The sequence below is a fragment of the Otolemur garnettii genome, unplaced genomic scaffold (assembly GCF_000181295.1).
Source record: "Otolemur garnettii isolate 467f Iridium unplaced genomic scaffold, OtoGar3 scaffold00141, whole genome shotgun sequence".
NCBI lineage: Eukaryota > Metazoa > Chordata > Mammalia > Primates > Galagidae > Otolemur > Otolemur garnettii.
In genome coordinates, this window is record NW_003852536.1 from 4,299,179 (window position 1) to 4,312,301 (window position 13,123).

Here is a 13,123-nt window from a genome sequence, read left to right on the forward strand (position 1 = left end):
TTTCTTTTATGGTATTATCCAAATAAACTTATACTAGTATGTCCCTGATTTCACCTCCACTCTTGGTTGAGAAATTTAATGTTTGTTTGTTGCTGTAATTCAAGCTCCAACATTCTTGGAGCTGCACACAGACACAACACAACAACAATAATGAACACTACCCAGCAAGTTGCCCCCACATGTCGACACAAACACAGCTGTGAGACACTGATATACCAAGATTACGAAACCTTACCAAGGTGTTTGTAATTGCTGCCAGCTTAAGTGCATGGTGGCAAGTTTGTGAACTTAATTGTCAGAACTCATATATACAGATAAGGTGTCTATCCTTAAGGGCCTAGTGGGTGGTAGAAGAGGACATACACATGTAGGTATAAGTGGCATGACATGGAGCAGTGATGGGAGTTTGGGTGGAGTACATGGTTGTAAAAACGAGATGGATCAGTTCTACCTTCAGGAAATTGCAGGGCTCAGAAATCTGAAGACTTCATAGAGAAAACCACTTGAGGTGAATGGAGTTCTACAAGGGTGGGTGGAATGTAGTTGAGGATGTGGTACTGAAGATAGCATGCTATTCAGTGTTTAATTTAGGTAATTAATAAGTTTCTTGTAGTTTGTATATAGGATATGAAGACAAACATTTTGAGAGATTTGGACCTGGGAGCTTTCTAGAAATAGCCAAATGTTGGAGAGTCTTGTGTGTTTTATTAAAGACTTCATATATTTTAACCTTAGTTAGTAAGACTTGGATACTTGAGCAGAGCAGTATTGCCTTGCCAAGTTCTTATCAGGCATTGTGTCATGAGAATTACTCCCTTTGCCAGTAACCCTGTAATAAATGCTTAGCAAGTTTAGAATCATTGGTTCTCAGACCATTTCTTCTTGTGATTATAGTGATATTTTCAAGAACAATTGTCACAAGCTTATAGTTCATCTTTCAGATGCTTCCATCTGCAAACAACTCACTAAGCTCTGTAGAGAATGTGTATGTACTTTGAAAGAGACTTAAAAGCAGTTTTCAAAAACCATACTTTGCCATTATAATTTCTTTTTTTAACCTGTCTCCCTTAGAGCTGTCCATGAATTCCAGTTTTAGAACCCATATTTTAAGTGAGGATAATTTCGTTCAGAAGCATAGCACATTGTGTCCCATTTTCTCTAAATCCTTGGACTCTACACAATTTATGCTATTGTTTTTAGTAGTAAAAGAAGAAAACCTCTAGGTAAATTTGTTTACACTAAGATTCATAAAACATTATGAATTATAATTCACATGATTTCTGCGTATTTCCAAATTATATAAAATTGTTATAATTTGATACACTCAGCAAAGTCAGCTGATAAAATTTTACTCAAAAGTAGAACATGTGAATTTAGCAGAAAAGAAAATCTTAAAGATTTGGCTACTTTCCTCTTTGGGTGATGCCAAAGTTGTGTTATAGTGTAGCACAATTAAAATCTCATCTAATCCAATTTTACTTGTATATTTGCCAATACTTATCTGTTATCCTATTAATATGTATTAGATATCTAGCCAAAAATCTTTTGATTGCCATTTTTTCTGGTTTTTTTTTATATTTGTTAACCTAAAAAATTGCTTTCAGTCTCGTAGTGTGGATAAGCAACATGCTGTAATCAATTATGATGCCTCTACAGATGAGCATTTGGTGAAAGATTTGGGCAGCCTGAATGGGGTAAGTTAAGGGTTTATTTTATATTTTATTTGAATATTTGTTTAATATTATAAGAAGAGAAATCAGATTACATTTTGTATTTATATATTTTTCTCTTTAGTTTATATTTTACTTTTAAATGCTTACTAGGTACATAGCACTTAGCAAACCATACAATAGAATATGAAACTAACTCATGCTCCCAAGAAATTGTATAAACAAAATAAACTTATAGGAATTGAAAAGTGCTTGATGATTATTGTCTATAATAGTTAAAGAAGACTTCTTTAAGGAGTTGAGACCTAAGCTTGATTTCATTATATGGCTGGAATTTATTTGAGGGAAAACAGCAAAAATTCATTTTTGGAGACAGAGAAGTGTAGGTTAATTTAAGAAAATAAAAATGGGCAGGTCGTTTGGTGCCACATAGTGTATGACCTTCCCCAGGATAAAAAAAAGTGAAACCTAACCTTTACCTTGACAAATATATGCATGTCTAAACCCTAGTGTTCGTTATTGCTTCTTTGAACGCCTACTTTGAAGATACTTTTATGTTACTGCAATGAATATTTTATCTCTTCATTTAGTCTTTCTGTATTCCGCAGAATATAAGTAGACATAGACTATAAGAGAAGTAATGCATGAGCTGTATTATTGCAATTTCTTCATTTTCTTTGGCCTTGTTAACACTAGCAAATACAGTATTCTTCCTATCAGTCCCGTTAAAATTCTTAAGGTGGATTAAACAGAAACTAAAAATGTATCCTAACTGCTTCAAACTGCTACTGCTTTTCAGAAGATACATTAAACGTTAATGGGAAAGCAGACAGAAATTTGGTAAATTGTGGTAAAACCATTCGTTTTATTTTTTTGCCAATTCTGAGTTGGCCTATTACTGAAGAACTTTCATATTTCTTCTTTGAGATTCTTTTTTGTTTTTCTGTTGGTTGTATTAAAGCTTTTATTTTTCCCCATCGCACATGGAAAATTAAGTCTATATTCTTTGTTTACACTGCAAGTCCTAGCAGTTGGCACCACCCACTTTTACAGATTCTCGCTCTTATCACTTTTTCTTTTGCCGTACCTCCAGAACAGGAGTCCTCCTAATACACTTTCTCCTCCAAATAATTTGTTAGGTTTTCTTCAGTCTCATAGTTCTTCCCATCCCTTTGCCATTTACAAATGTTTTGCTTGTATTTAAAAGTAAAACTCAAATCCCACTCCTTCCTAAGGGGATCAGAGACAAGATCCTTCCTTATATTTAGGAATATTAACTAGCTTGTGTTAACATGTTGAAAGGATTGAAATAAAGGAGCCGGGCAAGTAAACACCGTTCTTAACATGAGGCAAGGTAGCATTTTGATTCACAGCACCTATTTACTAGAATTACTCTTCTTTCTCCACAGCAATAAGCTTTTGGCTGCTTTATCAGACTGTTATTAAATCTACTTTGACAGCTCTGTTGTTTTGCTGAATTATGAGCTCTTGAATGGATTCATGTACCTTCCGCTTCTGTGACCATGGCGCCTAGCACAGGGCTCTGCACAATGCATGAACCCAATAAATTTTTTTTGAGTAGAAAATTGTATTAGCTTTTTCTTTTTTTGAAGGATTTTATAGAGAAAAAATTTCGTCTATTTTTATGTGTGAAATATTTTAACAATGTTAATATAAGGGCACAAATGATTAGGTTACATTGCATTTCCAAGGTAAAGTTCAAGTTGTAGTTGAGCCCTTCACCCAAATGCTGTGCTGTATACCATTAAATTGTGCACATTAGGTGAGAGCTTACCAATCCCCTCTCCTTCCTTTCTCCTCTCCCTTCTACCCCCTCCCCTAAATATTTTCATCTTGATGACAATGCTTTTCTTCTGTGCCTTTACCATAGTATCTTGGAAAATAATTGTGAGAATTACATCAGTGTTTTAGTCTTTTAAAAGATTGTGATTCCATTTGAAAATTATTTTTATAAAAAACAGATGAAATATGAGCTGTATTTCTCTGGGTTAGCCTTTTTTCATAAGTTGATTATACTCGATCTTATGAAAGATAATAACGCATAGAGAGTAACATCTGCAATTTGAACTCTAAACTGGGACCTGGATTTGAATCTCAGATCTGTAATTCACCAGCATTGTAACCTAGAATAAATCACTTACTCTCTCTGAAATTCAGTTTTCTCATATATGTGTATATCATATCCTGTCGTATGTGAAAATAGAATGAGTTGAAGTTTATAAATATAAAGATGAAATGCAAAATCTTCAGTTATAAAATAGTGAAATAACTCTTGCTCTGTAGTATTGTTTATGGGCATTGAATGTGTCAGTACATGTGAGTGTGTGCCGACTATAAAGCTGTAAAGAGTTAGACAAATGGTAAATGTGCTGTTGCCCAAAATAACAACCTAAGAAACGTGCCCATACAAAGGACTTTGGTAGTCAAATAATACCAAAGGTCTACAAACTACCAACTATCATACATTTTATTTAAAAGAGAATTTATAGAATATTTTTCACAGCCTATTTACTGATAATATTCATATTATTCTAGTTATTTGAGCATCAGGTTAAAAGTAGTAATTTCAGAGGTGGGAAGATACAGTATAGTATCTTCTGAGCCCAGCTTAAATTCTTACTAATGATATAAGTTTGGATAAGTTACTGGATTTCTTTGTTTCCTCAGTGTTTAAAAGATGAAATAATGAGTTTTACTTACATCAGAGGTTGTTGTGAAAATAGAAATCCGTTGATAATTTTAAACACTTGGGACGGTGCACAGTAAACATTCAATAACTGTAGGAACAATAGTTAAGACAAGTTTAGCCCCCAGTAATAGCCTCTATTCTTTTCAAAGAAAATACTGTATATTTTTTTTAAAAAATCATGTACCAACTAAGTTCAACTTACAAATGATCACTTCCTCTCTTACTCCCTTTCACCCTTCCCCAAAATACACTCTGAAGGGACCAAGATTTACAATTTATGTAATTGCCACCAGAAATGAGTTTGCTCTGTCTGAGGAAGCGGAACTGGTTCTGTTGCTGATGTTTCAGTGGGCCGTTAACTGCAATCCCCTTAAAGATTATCTTTCTGTCGAAACCCTAGTTTGTCTTCAGTTTCTCCTGCCTCCTTCTTCCACTGAACACTTGTCCCTGTGATAGCCACTGTGGCCTCTGCAGTACCACCCCATCCCATTCCAACCCTGCCTTCTGTTACTAGACCTCCCCCTCAGCAATCCATATCCTAGTCCCCACTGTGTCCCCCTTCGTTACATTGGAGTTCCTGCCAGCATCAGACCTGTGTGGCGTAGGGTGGAGAGTGGTCCTTACTAAAGCTATCAAAGGAAGGGTTGAGGAAGAAGAGGAGGTGTTTGTAGCTGGCAAAGCGATTGAGGTGGTGGTGCTCCTAGCCACTCTGTTCAGTTTCCCAGATCCTCAGTAGACCTGGCTATATGATACTATACCATCAATTATGTAACTTAGTTGTATGTAAATTTTTTTTTTTTTTTTTGAGACAGAGCCTCAAGCTGTTCCCTTGGGTAGAGTGCTATGGCATCACAGCTCACAGCAACCCCCAACTCCTGGGCTCAAGTGAGTCTCCTGCCTCAGCCTCCCAAGTAGCTGGGACTACAGACGCCCACCACAATGCCTGGCCATTTTTTTGGTTGCAGCTGTCATTGTTGTTTGGCTGGCTGGGCTGGATTCGAACCCGCCACCTTAGGTGTATGTAGCTGGTGCCTTAGCCACTTGTGCCACAGGCGCTGAGCCAGTTGTATGTAAATAAAGTAGATATTTATTTAGTTTGGTTTGCTTCTAGGGCTTAGTGGTTTTTAGTCTGAGAATTTGTTACTTTATTCTGTGCCTCATTTTATTTATCTGCCCTATCATGTAGAGGTGTGGTCAAATGACGCTAACATAGAAACAAAGCTTATTTTTCTTATCATATCTCATTTATTAGAATATTTCATATTTGATCTACGGAAATTTTTTTCCCATTGCTCTTTGAAACTTTCTGTATTCCTTTTGTAATTTTAGACCTTTAGGAGACTAATTTTCTCCTAGATGTTTTTACTTGCATTTTTGTGAGCTGAAACTTTTGTCTGGTTCATATTTCCTAAGCCTTTTTAGACCTTAGGGAATATTTCTGTCATATATAGCTGTGTGTTAAAATTGTTTCCTGATCTCTGAACGTGCCTAGTACTTATGCTAAACACAAACCAGGCACTTATATTTAAGAGTAAAGCAGCCTTAAACTTTAAATGGATTTTATAGGTCTTGTTAGGCCTTTTGAGAAAATACAATATTTTAGGTTATTAGAGACAGTTTTAAATAAAATTGGCTCATAACTGTAGCATTTCTCTTACACAGTGTACCTGTTTATCTTATACCAGAAATCAGTGAGTTTAATATTTCCTTTTATTCTTTTGCACTCTTCCATCATTTTCCTCTGCTTTTTTGTTTTGTAATTATAGCCAGCCCCATAATGACATTTTGATAAATGATGGACTGCATATACATTAGTGGTCTCATAAGATTATGGTGGAACTAAAAAGTTCCTACCTTTAGTGATTTGTTAGAATTGTCTGTAGCTTTCAGTACAGTCACATTGTGTACAGATTTGTAGACTAGGAGCAATAAGCTATAAAAACTAGCTTAGCCTTAAAAAACGAGCTTAGTGTATAGTATGCTGTCCCCTCTAGGTTTGTGTAAATCCCGTAATTTCTGTGATGTTTGTACAATGAAGAAATTGGCTACCAACATATTTGTCAGAAGTTCTGTCGTTAAGCTGATGCCTGACTATATATTTAGAATACTTTAGTAAAGATGTAAGTTTTATTAAAATACTCTGAAATATTCACTTTGGGAATTAGCCTGAAATTAGAGTTTATAAATCCCAGAGGCCTTAATTTTTTTAAATACTATTATTTCAACCTTTCTGTAAAGTGTGTTGCGAGCTTATCATTTAGGATTACTCACAGTCGTCTCCATATATTTGTGCTTAGAATTAAAATGTCAACTTTCCTAATTTCTTTTGTAGATTTAGAAATTGGCATTTTATAACAAGTTACAAAGAGCTAGTTGTGCATAAAAATTTGAGAGGGTAATAACTAATCCCCTTATGTATTTTACTGTACATCATTCAAGTTCCTTCTAAACTTCTTTGTTGTGAAGGATGTCTTCCCAAACGTGCTGTTCTGGCCATCTCAAATCCAATAAAATAGGAGATGGAAAAAATGGAATTAAAAAGGACAGAGTACAGTAATTTTTTAAATTTCAATTTATCAAAGAAAAACTTGTTGGTTATTTATATGATGTCTGCATCCCGGCAATTAAACATAACATTTGTTCTGTGTTCTGTAAATCCAGCTAGGGGTGTCCAACTATTTTTCTTCTCTGCCACAAATTGGAAGAATTAATAGTTGCCTTGGGCCACTCATTACATATGCAAACACTGATGAAAGCTGAAGAGCAAAAAAAAAGTCTGTGCAGACTTTTTGTGATACCAGGTACTGCAGATACAAAGCAATCCTTAAATAATTATCATGCAGCCTCTGGCAGGCTGCAGGTTGGATACTCCTGTAGGTCTTTAACTCCCAGAATGCCAGGAAAAATAGTTGTTACCATTTACCATCTGGGTCCTGTGGACCCTTTTTATTTTTTTATTTTTTTGAGACAGGAGCCTCAAGCTGTCCCCTGGGTAGAGTGCCATGGCATTTCAGCTCACAGCAACCTCCAACTCCTGGGCTCAAGCAAGTCTCCTGCCTCAGCCTCCCAAGTAGCTGGGACCACAGGCGCCCACCACAACGCCCAGCTATTTTTTGGTTGCAGCCGTCATTGTTGTTTGGCGGGCCCGGGCTGGATTCAAACCTGCCACATTGGGTGTACGTGGCTGGCGCCTTAGCCACTTGAGCCACAGGTGCCGAGCCAACCCTTTTTATTTTTTAATATACATGGAACATACAAAGTCTGACAATTAAGTTCATGAACTTATCCTGGAAAGAGTACTACATACCTCATTGCTGTATATCACTATGGTTATCTTCAAAGTACTCCCCTTGAGAAGCTGTGCACCAATGCCAGCACCTAGTCCATCCTTCAAAGCAATTTTGGAATTCTTTTTCTGGCATGACTGTCAGAGCTATTATAATACTGCACACAAAAACATTCAACTCTGCTCTAATAGCTACAAAACCCAGTATGTATAAAGACAGTGTCTCCAGATGTCTTTTATATTTTCTTGGAAAGATAATGCAGTATTTTGGACATTGCAATAAGAGAATTGCAGAATGGTAAAATAATGGTGATTTCACTATTGCATCATCCTTTTAGTTCTGTGCTTTTCCCTAACAATAGCCACTAGCCATGTGTGTACTGAGCACTTGAAAGGTGATGTCTAAATTTCAAAAATGTAGTACTAAGAAAAGGTTGTAAAGTATCTTCTTAGTTTTTATATTTATAATGTATTGAAATTTTACTATTTTGGATATATTGAGCTAAATTATAAATATATTATTAAAACTAATCTCACCTCTTTTTGTTACCTTTTTTGTGTGCCGATTAGAAAATTCATATGTGTAGCTTGATTTACGGGTGCAATATATTTCTGTTGGATAGCACTGTTCTAAGTATTTTGGTTATTCTCTTGTCTTAATAGTTTAGTCATTTTCAATATTATTAGAAATAATTGGCTGGCACAGTGGCTCTTGCTTATAATCCCAGCACTTTGGGAGGCTGAGGCAGAAGGATAGCTTGAGCACAGGAATTTGAGACCCATCTGAGCGACATAGTGAGACCTTCACCTCTACAAAGACATTTAAAAGTCAGCCATGTGTGGTGGCACATGTCTATCGTCCTAGCTACTCAGGAGGATTACTTGGACTCAGTAGTCTCAGGTTCCAGTGAGCTGTGGTCATACTGCTGTACTCCAGCCTGGGCAACAGAGTAAGACCCTGTCTCTTCAAAGAAAAAAAAAATCTGATAAGAATTGAAGTAGTTACTAGGATGTTGAAGTAAAATTTCAACATAGAAGGAAAGTAAAATCACTAAGATCCCATAGTGTATCTCAGTTTCATGAAAGGATCCGAAGAACCCATATGACAAAAAACAGTAAGAATAAATCTTTTTCTGTTTTTGTTCTTTGGAATAATTTTCAGAATAAGATTAATAAAATACCAATCCTCGCAAATAGAATTTTTCAAAGAAGCAAAAATTGGGTCCATTGAACCCTCATAGTATATTAAGAGTTTACTGTTTTACTCCCTACAATTGCCAGCTTTACCTGAGGAGCTTTCCTGGAAGCACCTTTAGGAACTATATAGTGAATGCCTAAATTCATCTGGGCAACACCAGGTTCTTCGTGTGTTACCAGCAAACTGTCAACTACCATACAATGTATACTTTTAGGTATTAGATTTGAGAATTTGCTTGTCTGAAATGTAAAAATTAATACTTCATCTATAACATGACACCTTTTTTTTTTAGACTTTTGTGAATGACGTAAGGATTCCAGAACAGACTTATATCACCTTGAAACTTGAAGATAAGCTGAGATTTGGATATGATATCCTTAACATGATTTTGTGCATTGATTAAATTTATTCAAAAATATTTATTATGGTGTAAATTAACATTTCTTGAGACATAAGAATTCCTGATGCAGATATGCTAAAAATCTCAGTTCATTGGGTGTCTTTCCATACTAAAATACATATTAAAAAACAATAATTTTTTCTTAGTTATTTTGCCTGTTACTAATAATCCTGGAGAGGTTGATGGACTCAGCTTTTTTTCCATCTTTCTTTCTCTATTTATATAGTTTCATCATTAGTCTTCCTGCAGTGCTTTGGATATGTAATCTGGGTATCAAAAGACTATAGCTGGGCAGGGGACAGGGGATTATTTAATTTTAGTCCAGCCCAGGTATTGTTTTCAAGTAGATCATAATGTACAAATCAACCTCCTGGGAGGAATGTGAGAATTTAAACCTACCTTTTCCTTTATCCCGTCCCTTCATGTTTTTATACATTACATCTATATTGCCTGTGTAATTCAAACTTTTAAGTGTCCTTTGTCTTCTAACACTAGCCCTCTCCCATAAGGCACATTGTATATTTAATATGTATTTTAAATTCTTTTGTTTGAAAATAGGAGTCTAATAGCTGAATAGGGACATGACTGTATTACAGGCGTACTACATAGGGTAGCATAAGGAATGACTGGTGAAGAGAAAGAAGATGAAGAATAAAAACATTTTTCTTTACACAAGGGAAAAAATTTTATAGAAAATGCTTATTTATTCAAAACACAGAGATTCTGTATTATGTTGAAGATTTTCTTGAGTTTTAGTTTTTTAAATTCCTAAATTTATCTGGGCTTTGGTAATAAAGAATGTATTAAACATATTGGCAATGTGGATGGACTTTGTCACTCTAACAGAAAAATTATAATCTTACCTAAGTTGAGTTGATGCTCAAAGTAAATGTACTAAATAAGATTGTTTCTTAAAATTGTATGAAAAATTATAAATAAAAAAGTTGGTGACATATCTTATAATACACTTGAGCCAAAGGACCATACAAAGGAATATTCAAAAAGTCAGTATACAAAAAGTCAAACCATTAAATATTAATACTTAATTTGTTGGGCATTTTAAATATTTTAAAAATATGTCTCACATAAAAACAATTAAGAGTTAGCATTAAAGCCTTGATGAAGGGGTCATTTTCCACCAGTTTATATTTTGTCAAAAAACAAATACAGGCTTGGCGCCTGTGGCTCAAGCGGCTAAGGCGCCAGCCACATACACCTGAGCTGGCGGGTTTGGATCCAGCCTGGGCCCACCAAACAACAATGATGGCTGCAACCAATAAATAGCCAGGCGTTGTGGTGGGCACCTGTGGTCCCAGCTAGTTGGGAGGGGTAGTCAAGAGACTCTCTTGAGCCTAGAAGTTGGCGGTTGCTGTGAGTTGTGATGCCACGGCACTCTACCCAGGGCAACAGCTTGAGGCACTGTCTCCAAAAAAAAAAAAAAACAAAAAAACAAATACAAGTATATTTTGAATTAAGTATATCTTTTAATCCATTTGACATCAACTGTTTTTAAACTTGAGCAAATACTAGAAACTTCTAGTTTTAATAAAACTCCATGAAGTTAAATTTGCATTTTAAATCAATTTACGTATTATACACTAATTTCTTAATAACAAACTCATACTTCTCCTTTATATACCAGCCTTTGTTTAAAATTGCCAGGATAAATATTTTGTGCCAAAGTACCTTCTCGAGGTTGTATAATCAGCGTTGAGCTGGAACTACTTTCCACATGCTTAGTTCATGTTACTATTTTAAAGTAGCATCTGTCTAGTAGGAGAAATTTTATTGTATGGTATAAATTTTAAAAACATTATATATTTACTTGTTTTGTATTTATGTATTGAAGAAATTATTGTGTTTTATATGTATTAGAATTAATCTTAATGGCCAATTTACAAACTGCTATACCTTGGAGTGAAAAGCTATTCTAACTAAAATTCCAGAGCGGGCTAGGTGAAGGAGGCCTCTGGGAGGCCAAGGGGGAAGCATTGCTTGAGCTCCAAAGTTGAAGACCAGCCTGAACAAGAGGGAGACCTCATCTCTACTAAAAATAGAAAAAAAAAAAAAATTAACCAGGTAGGCATTGTGGCACCTGCAGTCCCAGCTATTCAGAAGGCTAAAGCAGGAGGATTGCTTAAACCCAGTAGTTTGAGGTTGCTGTGAACTAGAGTTGGGCTAGAATCTCACTCTAGCCTGGAGCAACAGAGTGAGATTCTGTCTCAAAATCAAAACAAGACCAAAAAAACTTAAAATTCTACAATAATAGAAGGAACATTTTAACATGAATTAAAAACAAACTAGACAACAATTTGTCTACTAAAATCTCTTTCTAACTAGAGAAATTAAGTGATTTGGAAAAGCACATAGTGAAATATCTAACTTTTAAAAATGGCTGTAAATTCATAAAGTGTTACAGTAATCAAGCTAAACCTTAAAACAGCTGATAAATCTTCAGGTGTTCAAAAATGTGGCAAATAAGGAAAGCCTAGTTTTATGCATTTCACAATTATTTAATGTCTACAGGCATAGTCTTAGTTGTTTGAGGATACAGTAGTGAATAAAACAGACCATGATCATGTCCACTTGGAGCTTACACTTAACAGGATTGGAGGGAGCCGACAGCACACATACCAAGAGAGGTATTAAAGGGTGATGAATTCTATAGTAAAAAAGTGTGAAAGGGGAATGTAAGGAGCCAGTGTTGGGGAGTAGGGTGTTACAACTTCAGAAAGGGTATTCATGACGACTCACCGAGAAGCCTGCACTGGAGCAAGGATGAGGAGAAATTGAAGGAGCTGGCCATCTGGAGACTTTGCTTTTTAAGGAGATGGAAAAATAAAGCGCAAAGGAGTAAAAGTGGGAACACAACTGGCATGTTTGAGGAATGGCATTTAAAAAGCAGTGTTGTAGCAAAAACATGGGTGTACTGGGAGCCAGACTGTATCAGCCCTAGTAGGCCATTCTATTGACTTTTATTCGGAGTGAAATTGGAGGCATTGGAGGTTTTGACCACAATATGACTTAGGAGCCACACTTGTTCAAAGAAGGCTAAGGGTGGAGGTTGGCAGGGATATGAAGAGGAAGACCAGTTGAAGCTATTACAGTAGTACAAGTGAGCAGTAGAGGAGGTTTGGACCAGGGTGGTTTAAGTGGAGGTAGGGAGAAATGATAGGATTCTTTGTGTATTTTGAGAATGGAGCCCATAAAATCTTCTGATTAAATTGGATATAGAGTGAAAGAGAAGAGTCATGGATGAATCTTAACATTTTGGCCTATGCAGTATGAAAAATGAGGTCATTATTAATTGACAGAATTCTGTGGATAGAGCAGATTTTGTGGAGAAAATGGGAAAAATCATCTCATGAAAGTGACTTCTGCTGAATTATGCTGGAATGTTCAATAAATATCAGTTTAGTAGTGTTGGTCAGGCTTTCCACATTTTATTGATTTGTTGTCTTGTTCTTTCAGTTATGGAGAGTTAGTGAAATCTCAGGCTATCATTGTAGGTTTCCCTCTTAGTCACTGAAGAAGTTTTTGCTACACATGTAATCTGAAGCTCTGCTACTAAGTATATAAACATTTAGGGTACTGCATCCTCTTGATACATTCATTCTCTTTGTCATATAAAATGACCTGCTCTATCTCTGGTAGTATTCTTTGCTCTCACATCTGGTTTGTCTTGATATTAACATAGTTGCTCCAGCTTTCTTTCATCTATTCCTGTTCTTTTACTTTTAACCCATTTGTGTCTTTACATTTAAAGTAGGCAGAATATAGTTCTTACTTTTTTATCCAATATAATAAAATCTGCCCTGATTTGGTGATTTAGAGCATTTATATTTAATATGATAATTTA

At 35.6% G+C, this 13,123-nt stretch overlaps 1 protein-coding gene across 11 annotated transcripts in view; it reads left to right on the top strand.

The window, feature by feature from the left end:
- Positions 1 to 13,123, top strand: part of CEP170 (centrosomal protein 170) — a 105,491-nt gene that overhangs the window by 3,287 nt on the left and 89,081 nt on the right. For all 11 annotated transcript variants that reach the window (XM_023518543.1, XM_023518544.1, XM_023518545.1 and 8 more), the window contains exons 2-3: positions 1,605 to 1,694; positions 9,157 to 9,235. In XM_023518543.1, the coding sequence (XP_023374311.1) occupies positions 1,605 to 1,694; positions 9,157 to 9,235 (169 nt within the window). The remainder of the gene's footprint in view (positions 1 to 1,604; positions 1,695 to 9,156; positions 9,236 to 13,123) is intronic.